Source organism: Musa acuminata, chromosome BXJ1-11 (genome assembly GCF_036884655.1).
Source record: "Musa acuminata AAA Group cultivar baxijiao chromosome BXJ1-11, Cavendish_Baxijiao_AAA, whole genome shotgun sequence".
Taxonomy (NCBI): Eukaryota; Viridiplantae; Streptophyta; class Magnoliopsida; order Zingiberales; family Musaceae; genus Musa; species Musa acuminata.
The window spans coordinates 29,101,974-29,121,361 of record NC_088337.1 but is presented as its reverse complement, the minus strand read 5'-3'; the positions used below and the strand labels follow the sequence as shown (position 1 = coordinate 29,121,361).

Below are 19,388 nucleotides of genomic sequence, written 5' to 3'. Positions count from 1 at the left end.
CGCTATCTCGATATGGAATCGGATTGAGATTATTTTTACTCTCTTAGTTCAGTATATATGGTATATCTGAAAAGAAAGTGATAGAAAATACAGTATCAGTTAATCATCATTCAACTTGTACGTTACGTGAAATTTAGGTTACCTTTCACTCGAATATTTTATAAAATATTTTATCCTCGTGAAATATTTTATAAAATATTTTATCATCTTAAAATATTTCATTCTTTATGATCATGTATAAAAACACATCCCTAATACAGATAATTTTTTTTATCTTAATCTTCATGTAGATGATACTTAAATGTTTTCACATTAAAAATACCTTATATTTAAATTTTGACTATATCAAATTGATCAACTAATTAAGATATTAATGATATTTTTCATAGTCACACCTACTAATAACAATTGGAGTGACGAAACTACAAAGCGGAAAAAGCAAACTTCTATCACTCTATTCAATGATACTTGGAAAGATGAAATTATTAAATTCCAAACAAATAACAAAAAAATCATTGACGGAACCGTGGTTTTTTTATTTATATTAACCGTAATATCATTAAGTGAAGTTGTTTTCTTATTTTTAGGATGTTTTTAAAAGAAAAATCGAATGCTTTCTCATAACATTATCTGATTCTTTCTCTAACAGCTCCTCTGTCGTTCCCTTCTCTGGTTTTCATCTTGCATTTGGTTCTTTCTTTTAATCTGTCACTATTTTCAGTTGGGCTTATATTGTTCTTGATTATTTTCAGACAGTTGGATTTAGATGAGTACTGAACTGATCTGACAAATGAACTGATCTAGATTAATTGATTTTTTACAAAAAAAAAACCTAACATTAATCGGTGGCTGTTAGTGAGAGCATTTTGCTCCTCAGGACACTATTTTGACAAGATCCATATAATCGATTTATCATATTTCATGAAAATATCTTGATAAGTCAGCAGTGACCCTCCATTTTAAGATAATGAATATAATTTCTTAGTTATAGTACTAAAATATTAATAGTTTATTTAAAAATTATATAAGATCTTTATTCTTATTGTTATTATTGAATCTCAGATTTTGATAATGAAGTCAATTGTTATTTGTTTGATCTAATCTATATGTCGAAAAAAGTGTGCATGATTAACTACGATGACAGTAAGATATAAAGCAAGTGTTATGCCGGAGTCATGATCAAGATCTCATTGGGACTTCGAGAGATCAACGGAAGTCCGGACGTTCGTCGAAAGCTCTACAAGAACTAACTGAGAAGTCCAGGAGCTTGCCATAGAAGCTTGTCGGAATTCGTCAAGAAGATCGTCACAAAGTCCAGGAGCTTGCCGAGAGTCCGTCGGAGCATTACCGAGAGTTCGTCGGATGTTCGTCGAAAGTACGCCGGAAGAGCAATTGACGCATCGGAACAAGAAGTGCAGTAAACATTTCTTAATTGTCGTAGTTAGAGTATAAATTAAGTTAGGATTTTGAGGTAATCCCACTAACTTAATTAGGGGCCAATTGGGCCCTTAACATGATTGAATTGGGCTGAATTGAGCACCCAATTCAGCCCCTAAATTATTGGCCGACGGTGGCACCTCCTGGAAAGCAGTGCCCTAGGAAATCTGGGCGGTGGTATTGCCGACAATTATTGTTGCCAGCGGTGGTACCGCCAGAGCTCGATCTCCGAGCTCTGTTAGGCAGTGGTACCACCCAGTGTCAGGTATCCCCGGAAATCCGGGATTAGATACTTTTTGGCTCCATTTTTGAAGCCATTGAGGCTTATAAAAACGTCACCCTTTTTTGCATGAAAGGGCATGAAACCTATTAGCATAATCTTGAGTTCTTGAGTCTTAAAGTGTTGTAAAAGTTAGAGTTCTCCTCCTTTCATCTCTTAGCATTGTAACCATCCAAGAAAGAGGAGTGAGACTTGTAAGGGTTCATCTCCTAAACCCGAGAAAAGGAGAATGTGCTGTAAAGAGGTGTTCGGTCTTCACTTAAAAGAAGGCCTTTAGTGGATGCCAGAGACCTCATCGGAGGAGGAATCTGAAAGTGGATATAGGTCACATTGACCGAACCACTCTAAATTCTGGTTTACTTTTCATTAGTGCAATTTACTTAAACTGCAATTCATTTCATTACAAACTACTTCTCCTCCTCGTCTTGCTTACGCTCTTATACGTTTCAAGTTGCTATCCTTCCGATTCGATTTTCATCGAATGTACAAAATATTTTATACGAGAATCGAAGAATTTTACACTGTACTAATTCACCCCCCTCTTAGTGTCGTTCTTGATCCTAACTGTACTTATTCCCAAACTAAAAATGATAATATCATATTTTTTATATAAATTATTTTTATTAAATTTTGAGTTAATTTATTTTATTTTTAAATCATTTTATGATATTTTTATGAAGATATAAAAAATATTATTTAAGTCCGTTCAAAGACATCATTACTGACAATACAAATCTTATATCAAGTCACTCTATCGATCGGTCCAGACAATATAAATATTAATTCTCTAACAGTCTTATCGTACTATTTTGATGAATAAAAATATTTTTAATATATTAAAAAATATTTTTCGAAAATTCGCCATATATCTTAAAACTATGAATATATTTTTCGGATTTTTAATTGCATATGAATGTAACTACGGTCAACCTAAAGTTGACAATACCCGCAGCTGACGACGATCCGGTCCCGGTTGCTACCTGATCGGTGCGGGAGAGCCTCGTCCTACACCTCCACCTCGTTCCACCTCGCATCTCCGGAGAGGGGGTTTGATGATGGTTTCTCCGGTACTCCGTTGTCTCTCCTCTCCCCCTTTCCTTTTCTTCTGTTGCCTTCTCCTCCTCCAACTCCCAATTTGCCGTTCTATCTACTGCGATGAGGACGACTGCTACGATCTCCTCGGGTGAATGAACGAATACCCTTCCCCTTTTCTCTTCATTTCCTTAGATCCCTCTTTTGATCTCCTCCTCTCTTTCGTTCGCTAGGGTTTCTCAGAGCTCCAACGCGTCGGAGATCAAGAAAGCTTACTACAAGCTCTCCCTTAAATAGTACGGTGACGAATTGAGTTCACTTTATAACTCACATCTGTTGATTTCTTTGTGATAACTCCGTTTGCTGATAGATGCCTCTGTCATTGTATTTTTCAGTCATCCTGATAAGAACCCTGACCCCGAGTCAAGAAAGCTTTTCGTGAAAATTGCGAATGCGTATGAGGTGAGATACCACTGATCTTTCCGTCATTGGGAATCACTCTCGTTCTTGTTCCTTGGTACGAAGTTTATGTTTGAATTTAGACGATCTATTTTGATTTTTCATGTCCAGAATAAAAAAAAAAACTAGCTAGGCAGTGTTCTTTAGCGAGGGTTATTGATATGGTTCTTGCTCGAATTTCTTACGACTAGAAATCCAAAAAGAAAATGGACTCATAAACATCCTGCTTCATCTAGCAAAGTTTTCTCTGCGCGGTGGATGTGTATACATCTTGTATTGTTTTGGTTTAGATGGCCAACATTTCTTTATGCCATGGTGCTCATCCCATTGGTTGCTAAAGGAAACCTTCGCTAAGGTCTATATCTTTCTCCCTGCTTTTTCCCTTATAGTTCCAGTTGGTATTTAATAGTATATTTAGCCACCTGAATATTCCACTTGTGTGGTATGTCGTACAGCACATATCTGGTTTTCTTAAAGTTCATTTTCCCTTCAATCGGTAGATTTTTTATTAAGATAAATACTGAATGTAAAAGCATTGCAAATTATAGTTTACTGGTGAAGTTAATGACCAAAATGCGGCTTGTTTAGCTTATGCTTTAGTATCATAGATGCACTATTCTAAGAAGGAAAATTTAATTTACTAAATTTACAAGTGTGTTAGTGTCTGTAAGCTAAACTAAGAAATGATTGTACTGTAAAGTGACCTTCAAATAGTTTTACAACTTTTGACTTTCTAGGTTTGAGAAACCAATTTTAATCCTTTTGAAACTAGAGTTGATTCTAGGATTTGAATTCCTACCAGATCAAATCATGAGGATTATATGGATCAGTTTCTTTAATTCTTTTCTCCTTTTTTCCCCTTGAACTTTCCATGTCCGATATGAAAAATTTTGAGATCACTGAAGAATAAGTAGAACTCAATAGTGTAGGCCGGAACTTAATAGACTGCCGAGATTGGTTGGACATCAGGTGAGCTGAGTTTCAGCTTTTAGTTGGTTCTGTTCTGGTCAATGTCCCAAAAGATCATGACTGATTTTTTATACATAATGTTTGATGAATGTTTTTTTTTTAATTCCTGCATAATTTTTTCGTTTTGCTAAATGGATCAAATTGTTTCACAAATACATTTTCACTAGCTATGGTTTGTGAAGCGAGATGCTTTTCTTCTAGTCTTGAGTTGTTGTAATCAATAGCTGTCACTTACAAAGTTGCACAAGAATTTCAAGTTCTTTTATTGATCTACAAATGCTAAATTTGTTGATATATAATTCATATACTATTCCAGATTTTAAAAGATGAAGCTACAAGGGAGCAATATGATTATGCAATTGCACATCCTGAAGAGGTAATATTGATTACTTGTACCAGTTACTTTTCTTTTATCTTAGTGATGTTAGTATCATTGTTACATATTCTTTCCTGCTGTTTATTTATTCATTCTTTTTTCATGCTGTTTATTTGTTCATTTTTCTTTTGCGCATACAAGATAATACAAAAATGAAACACTCCCGGACAATGACATTTTTTAAAAGTTTTAGTTTATATTCAGATAGGTTTCTCCAAGTTAGAATTGGGTTTCCTTTTATATTTATTCTCTCTCTCTCTCTCTCTCTCTCTCTCTCTCTAAACTTGTTTCTCAATCTTGACTTGTATTTTTTATCTAGTCCCATATTTTGACGGAAATGTTTTGATAAGTTTGTTAATCAGATATTTGAATGACAAATGTTTTACTGTTGTTAGATTGTATGGGATCTATGTAACATTGTCTTGAAATTTTCTTTCCTTTTTTAATACTGGAACCTCTCTTAGGAGATGCTGTCGCATGATCATGTTAATGGCTAGCCCTTTATTATGTATCTTTTAATTGTTAGTTAGTCCCTTTTGTGGTAATTATGTGGCACAATCTTAGAGACTAATATGTTTTATGGTTAGTTCAGGTTGATGATTTTGTTATTGTTAGATTTGAGAGTGAAGAGAACATTATAATTACCCTGTTCCTCATTTGATATTTTATCTCCCACACCTTGCTAATTGATGAGTTGTCAACTTTGTTCTCTTTTGTGATCCTTTCTTTTGAATTGTTTCCTTCAATATCTGAATGCATTTCTGTTACATGATGACCCATAATGTTACATGACCATTCTATGTTTAATGATATTGTTAAATCCATATAAACAAATCTATTATCAACAATTTGATATTATATATGCATAAAAAATGGTGAAATACCTTACAAGGTGCTTAAGAGTTGGGGACTAGGCACATCTCTTTTGCTTTTATGAAAAGGTTTTTATATTCTATAGAAAGATGAAATGCCAAAGCGGTAATTTAGTTTTGTCTTCTCTATTCTATGACATGAAGACAAAAAGATAATCCTGTATAAGAATCTTATTTGTTGTTTTCTTCCTTAGTCACCAACACGTGAATCGTGACTATATCATCTAGGTACCATGTAACACATAATGATTAATTTCTGCATAGAATTTGTTTTTCTTCTATCAATATTTGATTTAAGGTTTAAAATCTCGATTTGGTACCAGTTTCAACATCTTGTCCAGCCAATATGATATTGGTATGTATACGAAATGATATATCAACCATGCCCTGTATCATTGAAAATCAAAATAAAAATTGAAATTGATGGATGCCTAGCCATATGCTCCTGTACATATCCTTGGTCGGATTGGTATATACTGGTTGTACATATCAGTCCAACTGGTATATGAAAATGTTGAATGTTATACTTTGCCTTCGAAGTTTAATCTTGATGACTTCTTTGAAGTTCAGAAATGAAAGTAAACCTTTCTAGTCTTAGCGTCTCATGTTGCATATTCCAAAGCTGTTGGAGGCTTTCTTTGTTTCGTTTGTCAAATAACATGTTAGAATTGAATTCTTTCAATTATCATATAATTTTTTTCTCACCTGGTATTTTATTTTGTAACAATGCTTGAATTATTTCCCTTTTTTCATGTTCCTCAAATGCGGGCATTAGGTAATTGTTTAATTCATTGCTTGGTCCTTAGTTCCTTTTGAAATTGGTAGACCCATCTCTGTTGGTTCCATATTAGTTTGACTACCTTGAGAATTGACAATTACTAGTCCTAATGTTCAAGGTTTGCAATACCATCTGATACGGTTTATGTCTATGGTAGTCACCCTTTCAGAAACTTGTAAGATTTAATTTTTTGGAGGCAATTGATTGTCAAAATTGGAATTAAGTTGTAATTGAAATAAGTTGGATTAAGCATAGAAATAGCCAAACCCTTGACATGCATGGTTCATGGACTCTAAGACAATGATCAAGATATAAGTTTCTGTATAATATAGTTGCATTGTATATATCATGGTCTGCAGTACCGGACCGTACCGCCCGGTACGGGCGGTATGTACCGGTCCGACAGGCTTCCGGTACGCGGACCATCTGTTACCGTTCCGACACTGTAGCACTGTAGCACTGCTACAGTGTTACAGTGCTCGGCACGCCTAAATATACCGAGCGGTACACCTGGGTGTACCGCTCAGTATACCGTACCGTACCGATACCGTGCCCAGGTCGAAACTCCGGTACGGTACAGTATTGCGGACCTTGGTATATATAGTTACATTTATTTTGATATAGGAATAAACTGGACATGTATCAGATGTGAAGTAAAGGTGATGATGTTTGGGAAGTTCTTGTCTTGCTTTCCTTCATTTTTCGTTTTAGTGAGGAGGTTCTTGCACAAATGTATTGTTTTTCTCTTTCTGTTCTTTTGATAAATGGCTTTGTGGGGTTGATTGATGAGACACTATACATGTTTATTTTAAGCTGATGCAGGTCCCATTGTTGAAGTTTAAACATATATGTGCAACTTATTTGATTTAACACTTACAACGCTGGCAATATTTTTGCTATCTTTTCTTTTAATTTGCATGCATTACTAAGTATTCTTTTCTATACAGGTCTTCTATAATACTGCTCGGTACTACCATGCATATTATGGTCATAAAACAGTAAGGATATTTCAAATTCGCCCAAACTTATTCAATATTTTGTCAACTTGATATTTCTTTTACAATGATCTGATAGTGGAGTCAGGTTATCAATCATTCTACATTTTCAATAAATGATAGGATCCTCGAGCAGTCTTGGTGGGTCTTCTTCTGGTTGTTTCAGCTTTGCAATATCTAAATCAATGGACCAGGTATACACAGGTATCGTGAGGATTTTGTAGCTCTTCATGAGAAAGATGCAAGCAATATGCCCAGTTGCTAACCATCCTGCTCCTTTTTGCTCGGGCCACTTACTTTTATAGTTTATTCTCTTTATTTCGTGCACAATTGATAATTTTTTTTTTCCTGCTATTGTTCAAAGTATAAACTATAATACTATCTTATTACATTGTGCCTTGTACTGTGATTGTAAATCAAGAAAAACATGCATCAAGATGACATGTATCTGTTACTCCGCTTGGATATCAATGTTCTTTCTCCTGTGTTTAAATGATGGAAATATCCTGATGCATGCCAACCTAGGAGTGAAAGTTTGTAGAGCCCTTATTTTTTAAGAAGTTAGGTAAGGTTGAGCAGATATAATATAAGATAAAATCCTTATATTATTTTAGTAGTAAAATTGTTATCGTACCATACCAGTGTTTCGAGGTTGGCTCGGTACGGTACGGTACCGGCATGCCGAGCAGTACACCAGGGCATACCGAACGGTACACCAGGGCTTACCGAGCGATTTTCTTTCACTGTAGCACTGTAGCAATGCTACAGTGTAATGCTGTAGCACTGCCCGTCCGGTAGCGGGCGGTCCGCGTACCGATATGCCGTCGAACCGGTATGTACCGCTCGTACCGGGCGGTACTATTCGAAATTGCATACCATGACCTAAAGAAGATGCCTCAAATGGCTACCTGTCTGAGAAAGATGTGACTTCTTACTATTAAAAATGTTGAGTTTTTTGACTGCTGTATTTTTACCATAGTTTTTGCCCCTTGCCTTTCACTCTTTTATGGTTTAGTAACTATAGTTATCCTGTGTTTTGCAAAAAGATTCTCTTGTCATCTGGCCACTATCTTTTTACCAGTCTTCATGTGGTCCCTTCATTACCTTCAGAATATAATCAGGGTCCTACCATACATGCATCAATCTGATATTGAAGCGGGGCACCATCATGTTAAACCATGATGTGCTGTCTTGCAATGTTGACTTATGTGTTTAAGCTCTTGGGGAGATATTTCATTAATCAAGCGAACCTGATGGTGCTCAGTAGAAGTACTTGTGCTCAATAAACATTTGTTTGTGTCCTTTATTTTGGAGTTCCTCCATGTTGAAAGACAAAGAGGAAATAGTCACCAATTTTCACTTATACTAGTTAATGTTGGCTCTGTATCAATTGTTTACTGTGTGCTTTCTGGATAATCATTGTCCTTAATGTTAATGCAGGCAGTTACAATGGTCAAGAAAACACCAGCTTACAAAAATAGGTTGAAGGCACTTGAACTTGAGCGATCTGGAGGTGTAACAAATAAGAAGAAGGGTCTAAAACAAATTGATAAGTAAGAGTATATTTATCAAGGTTTTCTCTGTTCTTACAGTTAAGATAATGCTATTAATTGTAAGGTAGTTTGGATGGACTTCTTTGATGTAGGTTTGCAACTATTACATCTTATCATTACTGTTTCCAAAATAAAGTCCTTTTAATTTGTTTTAGATATCAGGTTATGGCTTCTGTCTCCAATAGAAAACAGGAATTCTAATATGCACTCCTGTAACCTGCATTATATTTTGCTGGCAGGATCATGAGATTTATATTGTCTACAACTTGTGATTTTGTGCACACTAAATTTTCACTAAAACCTAGCATTGATAAGAAAATTATAGAGAAAATGTCTTTGTTGTTGCTACATCCTATGGTAGATAGCAAAATGTTGTGCAAGATAGTTAAAACTTCTATACGGTCCCTTTTCTTTTTTAAGTGGAAGCGTGATCAAAATATTCTCTTATTACTATTTTCTCGTTTGACTTATTTTGGCAATAATTTTTCGACATTCTTCATTAGTTAGGCAGCTGCATTAGCATTACAAATTGAACTTAGATAGTTAAAACTTCTATATGGTCCCTTTTCTTTTTTAAGTGGAAGCGTGATCAAAATGTTCTCTTATTACTATTTTCTCGTTTGACTTATTTTGGCAATAATTTTTCGACATTCTTCATTAGTTAGGCAGCTGCATTAGCATTACAAATTGAACTTAGTTTTGAATTTGAACAATGTACCTTTAGCTCTCAATCTATTACATCAACATATTAATCACACAAATGGCCATTGTCATTGCCCTAAAGCACTTAATCAAGTGCTTGCTTACAAGGTCTTTTCCAAGCAAAGGCTTTGGTTTGAATCACTATGCATGGTCTTCTTTTTCTCTATTACTATAACTAGATTTGAACTGTCCATTATATAAGAAATTGGATTGTACAAATTTAATCTGTTCTCACTTTAGAAATACCAGTCAAGAATACACATGTTTTGGTATAATATCATCTAATGTTAGGTGATCATTAGCTAAGGTTGTGCCTTTTGGTATTAAGGATAGGAGCCTGGTCCATGTTTAGATTGCATCGATATAATAGCACATATGATGATCTGAAAGTGGATTTTACTACAAAAGCTTTGAAATTTATAACCTTATTAGGATTTTTCAATCAGAACTAGGAATTTTGTTCACTAGAATTTGGTGTATTGCTGCCTTGGGGTTATGAAGATAGAGCATATTGTCAACAACTAACTTTGGATGCATGATTGAATAAAGAAAGATGTCTGGTTATTGCTTAGTGTAACTAAAAACGAAAATTTGAGAGAGATGACGGGGAGAATGGCAGTAAGAAGGATGAGAGAGAAGGATCAGTGTACGTCTAGAGAGAGAGATTTTATCGAATCAGTTCTGTATTTTTCTGTCAAGTTGGTTAGTTCAGAAGTTTTTTTTTGTAAATGTTGTCTATATTATTGGCTGTGTTAGATCGAATTCTATCTTATCTTGGTAAAAAGCCTTTCAAGTTACCATAAATCTCGTTAGAAAAATGTTTTACTCTGAGAATGTGTTTAGGTTCATTATATCTAGAATCTTGGAGAGCAACTAAATTAAAATAGGAGATCTAATGATGCATTAAGTAAAGATCCAACGGGATCCTACACTATAGGTTTGTTTGTTTTTCCTTTCCACGAGAATTATTTCTTTGAGTAAAATGCTGGCAGTCTATATACTTAAATATGTCTTGTCTTGAATCTATCATAAGATATAATAATTGTCTGATAAAAATGGTGTTTCTTTAAGTTGAGTGGCCTTTTTCTTCTTTCTATTCAGTGTTTCTTTTAGTTTCTAATCTATTCCTTCCTTTCCATGGCTTCTACATATATACGTGTATGAGTATGTTAATCTTTTTATTTTACCACTAACTACAATTTTAACTTTGTAATTCAATCATGCCAGGACGGTGGAAGAGAAGCTTAGCAATGAACTTGAATTGCATATTCAGGGAGCTGAGAAACCTTCGTTATGGAATCTCATCGGTGTCCAATTTGTACTTCTGCCTTACACATTAGGCAAGGTTTGTAGGTCTATTTTGGAAAGTACATACACATAAATGTTTTTTTTGAACTTCTTTAACTTCATTACTTCTTCGCTTTTCAATATATTCTTGTGGAACCTGATTACCATGAATATGAGATTTTTTTCTGAATAATTTTCAGTTGTTGATTTGGCGATCCTGTTGGTTTTGGAGATATCAGATCAAGAAACTACCATACTCATGGGATGATGCTTGTTATTTGACACAAAGTTGCCTCAAAATAACTTCTGATGCATGGAGAAATATTGGTAATATTTTAGCTAGCTCTTTACTAAAATATTACTTATCGCATTAGGTCCAGTGTACTTTTAGCATATCCAACTTTTCTAGTGTTTCTAAGGTCTGCATTGTTCACCAATGCGATTTTTGCTTGTTCTAAAGTCACACCTAGGAAAAGGACAGTATGTGTATTTGGAAGAATAACAAGCTAATCAACTAAAATATGAGAAGTAAATAATTGGATAGGACTATAGGAAATTATATCAATAGAAGCTAATTAGGTTTAGTTTGTGTAAAATCCATTAGTATCATGCATTGGGAGAAGTCTTGTGCATTAGTTCACCTCTCTTTATTCGTGGACAACTAGGTATCGTTTCGATAGAGGATAATATGAGATAAAATCATTTAAGATGATATTGACATGCGCTTAAGAGACATACAAAGACGATAGTTAGAAGAGTTGAAATGATTAATGTTAATGGTATCGAGAGAGATAGAGGAAGAACTAAAAAGACTTTAATTGAAACTATAAATAAATATCTAAATATTTTAAATTTAACTAAACATATGATTTTTTACGGATCTCAATGGTGACAAAAGATCTATTTAACTGATCCCAAATAGTTAAGACTTACGACTTTGTTGTTGTTATTGTATTAGTGTGACTGTCTTCTATGCTTTAGATCATCGGCTTGAGCTATTTATTTGATTAGAAATTAGCACTGAGCTATATTTAGAAGCAATTGATGATCTTGCATAAAAAGGATCTCAATGTATCCTCTAGTCTAAAGCAAGGGTCGTCATATCGATCCATATTGGTGTACTGACCAACCATTCGTACAGTACGTACCGAGGTGTATTGACGTACCATATGTTAGTACATCGGGGCATGCCGATAGCACGATAAAATTACCAAAAATAGCTCTAAAATTCCTGAAAAATAAAAAAAGATTAGATTATGGTTTTTAAGTTGAAAATAATTATAAATTTAGTAAAAATAATTTAACTTAGGAAAGAACAGTAACATATATCTTTTTCAAATTTTGAGGAGTAGCTTTGTGGTATGTTTCAGACCGTTCTTCCGTTAATATTAAATTATCTACAAAGAAATAATTTGAATTGTTAGATTATTTTTAAACAATTTGAATTTTAAGATTCAAATGAATCAAATAATCAATCGATAGATATATTTGGTTCTACCATAAATAAGAATGATGGGACTCCATGGGCAATGGATCAGGGTCCTCGATCCTATATATATGTATATCAATTTGATATATTTGTCGGATCCAATTCTGAAATTGATATCACGACATAGTATATTGAAATACCGTATTGACACGAACTTAGCTGGTTTTGCCTAAGTCGTGCGGCACCCTTGCGCGTCCGTCCGCAAAGGTCAGCCTCCCCGAAGCCTCCCATTGTCCCTTAGGACCAACAAAAGAGAGAACGGGTTAAAGAGAACGCCTCAAACGGGATCCACAAGCAAACATGTCCGAAAAACACTTCATAGACAAAGCAAATTACAAACAGACTTTACAAGCTCTGAACAGTGGCACAACAAAGGGTAAAATGGTCCATTACAGACCGAAAAGCTCTCGAACGTGTCCACATGACACAACCTTTATTTACAAGCCTAAAGAGGCCACCAACCCAACTAACATGGGACTATTAAGCCTTCGGCCGCCTCTCTACCCGCTGTACAAGGCATGAACATGCCAAACGACACGGACATACATAAGCATTACATCAAACACCCTGTTTCAAAGTTTGTCCGTGACATTCTCCCCCACTTATCCCTTCGACGTCCTCATCGAAGCCTTTGTGAACACTGCAACTCTTCGCCTTTGCTGAGTCTTCAATCTTCTGCTCCAGCTGCAATGCGCCTCCTGGCTCCCAACTGCTCTCCACTGCTGTTTCTGAGTAGTCGAACCTTTGATCCGCCATGCTGCTTCAACTCGCCAATGACTCTGACTCTGGTGTGGGATTGGCTGAGTTGTGTTGATCCTCGTTGATTCCTGCGGATCCACCAAAATGAAGGAAAAGACCATCCTTACTGCGCCAGTCTCTCAAAATTCCACATGCTGCTTGAACTGGGTGGATGCTTGTTGGAGCTTTAACGAGCATCGTCTCGCAAACTTCTGAAGTTTTGGGTCCTTCCTCCACAACATCTGCTCATTGACTCTTCTTTCAGTTAGTTGTCACATCCAAGTAGGTTCGCATCACTTCCGCTTTCGATTGGCATTTCGTTGGGAAATGAGGCGGACAATCTACTCTCAGTAGCACTGATCACCGTTGGTGAGGATTTGACAACTATTGTCTTCCATTATCTTCGAAGGGTCTTTGAACTTGTGCAGAGCTCCTCTGCTAGATAGATAAGAGAACTGGGGTACTCGGTTTCGCCCATTCTCTTAAGAGTTGAGAAGGCAAAGGTTACTTGACTTCGCCCGCCTCCTCGAGGTTGTACTTCATGCATCGAGCTGGTTACTGGCCTTCGCCTGCTCTTTGCTCACACTTCTGAAGCACTTGAAGTGTTTGCACTCCTTGCGTTGAGTTAGCTACTGTGATTCACCTTCTCAATGCCATTGAACTTCTGGAATGCAGGAAGTTTTCACCCCAACTTGGAGTAATTCTCTGATAGATGAGGTCGCCTCTGGGATTGTACCGTCTTCTCCATCAACCCTGCCGCCTACTCCACTGAGTAGCAAAGGTACAGCACCGCGTACTGCTTGCTTCGTTCCTTGGTCGTGCACTCTTGCATGACCCGAAGTCCTTTACTTACGGCTATCTTGATGAGAAACTTGTTGACACCGGTCTTACGAAGTTCCTCGGCCTCTGCCCTTCAGCCTTGTCTCGGTACTTGGAGATTGCCTCTGCATGCTCCACCTCCTCGGCCCCTTTCACGACCAAGTGCTCTCCCTCCGTGAGAGCAAGGGATCAATGACTTTCACGGAAGTCCCGCCTCTGCGGTACCATGGCGCTGCCATGCCCATGGCACTACTATCCGTCGCCTCGCATCTCCATCCCTTTTCTTCACAATCAGTAGATATGCCTCCGTGACACTCCTCCGAGTCCACCTCCATTCTAACTGATTGCTTGATTTTGGGTAGCTAAGTCCCTCTGGATTCGTCATCGCTTCCTCGCCCCTTTCGACCCCCTGCTTTAACACCTCTGTGTTCTCTAAGCAGTCTGTTTGGTCGATGGAAAGACAGACTGCAACTCCCATGCCTGGCCTCTGCCATCACGTTGTAGAGTTTGCACCGATTCTGTTCTCCTTAGCTTCCTTGGTAGCAACGTTCGCTTACTCGACCTTGTCCTCTGACTTGTCGGGCTCCCTTAAGCGAATATTAGCTCTGAAGCAGTCCAACTCTCCAGCTGCTTCGATCATACCTCCGCATGATCAAGTTCCTCCCATGGAACTCACTGGTACTTGCATTCGAACTTTTCCCTTGGTGGAACCCAGCCCCCATATGCTGATGACCAAGGTTTTCATCCGATGCAAAATTCGATGCACGCACGGAAGACCCGCCTCTGCGGTACCATGGCCTTCACTCCTTGAATCCATAGCCCTTCTTGCCGTCGTGTTGTTCACCGAAGTGGAGCTCCCAGTAGCTCCCGATCATACCTCCATATGATCCAGTCCCTCCCGGGACTATGTCGTGTGTGTCGCATTGCCACGAACTGTTCCACCACGATCCGCTGCACCATGTCGCCTCCTGGTGACATCTCAATTGCATTCTGATCCTTGTGGAATAAACTCGAATTGTGAACCCTCCATGTGTGGCCTCTGCCAATACATCGTAGGGTCTCCTCCACCTTCGATTTTGTTCGCTCCTTTGGCAATCGACCTTCATCCACCCACTCTTGGGTCACACCTAGATGAAGCACCGCTCTAGGACAGTCCGTCGCCTAGTAGCTCCCGAAGTCCACCGACTTCGCTGTAATTTGTGCACCATTGCCTGGATCCTGGGCCTTTGCCCCTACCAGCACAATCTCCGCTGCGCACCGCTTCCTTCACGGCAACTTTGAATGGCAACACTGTGGCATATTCTTCAAGAGTACCCGCCTCTGCGTCCTCTTGCCCCGTGCTAAGGCCTTCTGAACCCAACTTCGCCTCCGCAAATTGAGTCGCCTTAGTTCCTCCATCAAATGCTCCTCCGAGATAAGGTGCATGTGCCCAGAAGCTCCCTTCGTCTTTGGCACCATGCAAGATGAGTCCGCTCCGTCAGAACGAAGGACCCATGGAACAACATGATCCTACTCTTGCCTCTACAAGAGTTCATGTCTTTGACCTCTGTCTAAGGAAAGCACTGTGCTTCTGCTCCATGTTCCAACTTCTCTGCTGGCTCCCTTCATGCGGCTTGGGTACTTCGCCAAGTTACACCCAAGTTGCTCCGCTCCTCGTTTTTGCATTGAGTCGATGGTGGCCCTCGCGCCCACCATTCCACGGGTCAGCCCTCCCTTGAGTCTGATCTCCATATCGACTCTAAGTGTGCCTTCATTTAAGTTGCTTCAGGTCGCTCCCCCACTTGATCTCGCAATGCATCCACCCATGCATTCTCTCGAGCGAGATCATGTGACAACTCCTCGCTGCTTGCTCGGTCCATTGAGCTTCGTGGAGTTGTTGTTTGTGAGGTACTCCTCCTCAACATGTGAAGTCCGTCTCACATGATTCTCCCTCTGGAGAGCCGAGACTTATCCCTCCTGGATAACTGTCCCGTTGGAGCAACATCTCTCTTCGTTTCGGAGACCACCATCCCCTTAGACTACTCCGATCTGCTGAACAAACTGTGCATTGTTCTGCCTCTTGCAAACGCACTTGCTAGATTGCGCCTCCACGTCAATACAGCCACCGCTGCACCCCTCAAGGCCTAGCAACATGCTGAACTCGTTGCACACTTCAGCCTCCTCTGGACGTATCCTTCGCATGCCGAAGAGAAAGTTTCAATGCTCCATGGCGTCGAGTCTCGACCGCCTTGGGATGGCCACGAACTATCCATCGTCCGTATACAAGCCCATGCATGAGTACCGAATTCTTCGAGTTAGCAATTCCCCTCACCTCTGTGAGCTTTGCACAACTCTTTCGGTCGCTGAGCAACTCATTCCACTTTGCATGGTCTCGTCCTTTGCCAAACTCCTCGCTTGCCTTGAGCACCATCAAGTAAAGTTGTCAACGTTGAGCCGTAGCTCAAACTCAGCCATCCCAACCTTTGTGCGCTCCACATTCTTCCAAGCTTGCCTGTTCTCGTGGTGCCTCTTGCGCGAAGGGTTGGCCATTCCTCTGAATGCCAATGTTAGATGCCCGCTCCTCTGAGCGACTCTTTTCCCTACATCTCCATGCCCGTTTTCCCTCAAACGGTCGCGCGTGTGCTGACTGCCCTCAATGCAGCCCCGCTAGGTCCCCCACGTTTGCATGTCAAGTGTTTCTATGAGTGCTTGTCCCGCTCTGATACCATATGACACGAACTTAGCTGGTTTTGCCTAAGTCGTGCGGCACCCTTGCGCGTCCGTCCGCAAAGGTCAGCCTCCCCGAAGCCTCCCATTGTCCCTTAGGACCAACAAAAGAGAGAACGGGTTAAAGAGAACGCCTCAAACGGGATCCACAAGCAAACATGTCCGAAAAACACTTCATAGACAAAGCAAATTACAAACAGACTTTACAAGCTCTGAACAGTGGCACAACAAAGGGTAAAATGGTCCATTACAGACCAAAAAGCTCTCGAACGTGTCCACATGACACAACCTTTATTTACAAGCCTAAAGAGGCCACCAACCCAACTAACATGGGACTATTAAGCCTTCGGCCGCCCCTCTACCTGCTGTACAAGGCATGAACATGCCAAACGACACGGACATACATAAGCATTACATCAAACACCCTGTTTCAAAGTTTGTCCGTGACAGTATGTCATTAGTGCATCAATGTGGTGATGGTCGTAGTGTGATCATTCTGAACCACATGTGTTCGAGACGGCTCCTGAGGCAAGGACGATTGTGGCTTGTATTCGTGCAAAGCATGGAGAATGTCAAAACTTCTACTCTTGCCACTGATCTGTTGCTCCATATCATAAAATCGATAATTGTACTATTGCTCGAAGAAGTATGACCAACTATCACCGTACTACTGTTGGCCGTAAGATTCTTCATAATATGACGATTGTGAATACAATGAGCTTCGTACTGTGTCTACGTCGTGTAGGCTCCACTGCCTTCCCCTTCCCTTTCCGTGTATAAACTTGACTAGTAACATGTTGAGCTCCATGATTTGAATCTTGGGTGACGTGTAAAATACTGCTTCTCGGTCCATGCACCACTCTTAAATTGTGTAGATGGGACCATCAACTCCCCAGCGTCGTCGCCTTCATCGGTCAAGGCATTGCTATCCACGTTGCTGCCATATCTTTGGACCGAACAGGTTGTTGAATGTGATTGAGAAAGTGTCCTGTCACCCGACTCGATTCTTTCCAATAGTGCGACTGATGCTACTGCCTTCCCTTAGCCTTTGCCTTTCCACGTTAGGCGGAACACTGTGGTGGTTGGGTATCTCTAGTTCCTCGAGCAGTCTGACTTGATGTTTTCCGACTCCAACTGCCACATTCTGACCGGGGGGGGATCTTCCTCTTGCTTGGGATATGTTTCATTTTCTTCTATTGTCTCGGTGATAAAACGCGAAGGATGTGGAGGATCTCCCGCCTCATCAAGTAAAGGATCCTCTTGGATGAGAGAGAGGTGTGAGTAAGAAAGAGTTAAGAGAGTTGAAAAATTAGAAGAGTGAAATGGGTTGAAAAAGAGGAGAGGAAAGGGTTTAAACGGTTTCCTATGGTTCTAACAGTCAAATTGACCATTTGAAATAGTGCAATCTCAACCCTTGATCGGTAACGATCGAATTTCGATCATTACCAATCGATACAAACCCCGTATCACCCGATATGGGGTCATGTAATAGGTACCGCCCAGTATAGGGTAGTCCTCATATCGGTACCCTTTTGGACTAGTACATACCACCCATACCGAGCGGTACAGCTCTGTACGGTGAACCTTGGTCTAAAGGTTCAATAATATTTTCGTAATCAAATGCTGTATTTCACAAGGAACTTATTGGGGGAAGGAATTTATCCTAACATCGCTACCCATTACTGTAGCCATCTTTCTATATGTCTAGGCCATAGGATGGTAAAAGTCCTACTATGAGCATGGATATGATTGTTGGCTAACCAAATCCAATATTGCCATAATCTTCCCATGTAAATTATTTCAATTTTGCTTTCCTTTTTGCTTCTTCTTTTGTTCTCCACTTTTTCAGAAAGACACTAGATTTATTGTTAGTCTCCACCGCTTTCAGTTGAGCACTTGTGGACATTCACCTTGTCATATGGCTTTTGATATAATAAATAGCTTTCTCAAGAAGTATATGGTTACTCAAGTTAAATATTCCTATCATATGTGTGAAAAATGAGCTGAGTTCTGGATAAAAGTCTTTTAGTTGATTCTCAAATCATTCTTTCATTGCATTATCGAAGTTAAGTGGGCTCTTACTATGTGTTTTAGAAGCTGCTGTTGAGACTTATCTTTGTTGCCATCAATTGATGTCAAAGCAGTGAGCTCACAGCTTTGTTTGCAGACATTGCTACAGATTGCCCCTAAAGGGTCAGATTGAAAGATGCATGCAACTATAATCACATGTATTTTATTTTCAGTACTAATTTCAAGTCTCGGACTAAATTCTAAAACTGTGGAGGATCAAAGAAATATGTTATTGATCTATAAATATGTACAAACTTTTGGCAAATTGCTTTAGATTATTCATGATTTGGACAAGTGAACTTGATCTAGTATTATGCCCGAAAGGCATTCTTCCCCTAAATTCACATAGTTCACTGCAAAATCAATCTTTTTCATCGCCACTAACACATCTTAACTGCTGTTACTTGTCTAGATGAATCTACGATGAGTAACCTTGTCCAGAAACGTTTGTGGGTTAAAGGAAACATGGAGAGCTATGTGGCAGAGATGAGAAAAGAGTCAAAACGTCGAAGATAAGAGGTGGTGTTTCATGAGCATCTGTCCTTGTCTTGTTATGATTACATATTTCTTTAAAAAAGAACTATGGGATTTTTTTCTCGTATACCAATTTTTATATTAAAGAAAAGGAAACAAGAGAGAGAGAGAGAGAGAGAGAGAGATGACTCCCATGAAGAAAGATCGTACGGGAGTTTGACCTTAACTTTTAACTGTATTACCCATCGTGAGGTTTTTAAACCAAATATGTTATTGATTGCTTGGTTTATCCATTAAACATACTTTGTTTCACAACCTTTGTGTAATCTTCTACTGATGTTTGTCTCATAAG

General features: G+C 38.9%; 1 protein-coding gene across 1 annotated transcript; it reads left to right on the top strand.

Moving 5' to 3' along the window:
• The first annotated feature begins 2,646 nt into the window (after positions 1–2,646).
• LOC103971920 (dnaJ protein ERDJ7) lies at positions 2,647–19,351 on the top strand. Its single transcript, XM_009386079.3, has 10 exons — positions 2,647–2,900; positions 2,983–3,045; positions 3,145–3,211; positions 4,494–4,553; positions 7,151–7,201; positions 7,322–7,402; positions 8,639–8,751; positions 10,681–10,798; positions 10,941–11,067; positions 18,975–19,351. The coding sequence occupies exons 1-10, from the start codon at positions 2,770–2,772 to the stop codon at positions 19,076–19,078; spliced, it is 915 nt and encodes a 304-aa protein (XP_009384354.1). The 5' UTR covers positions 2,647–2,769; the 3' UTR covers positions 19,079–19,351.
• Positions 19,352–19,388: the final 37 nt, after the last annotated feature.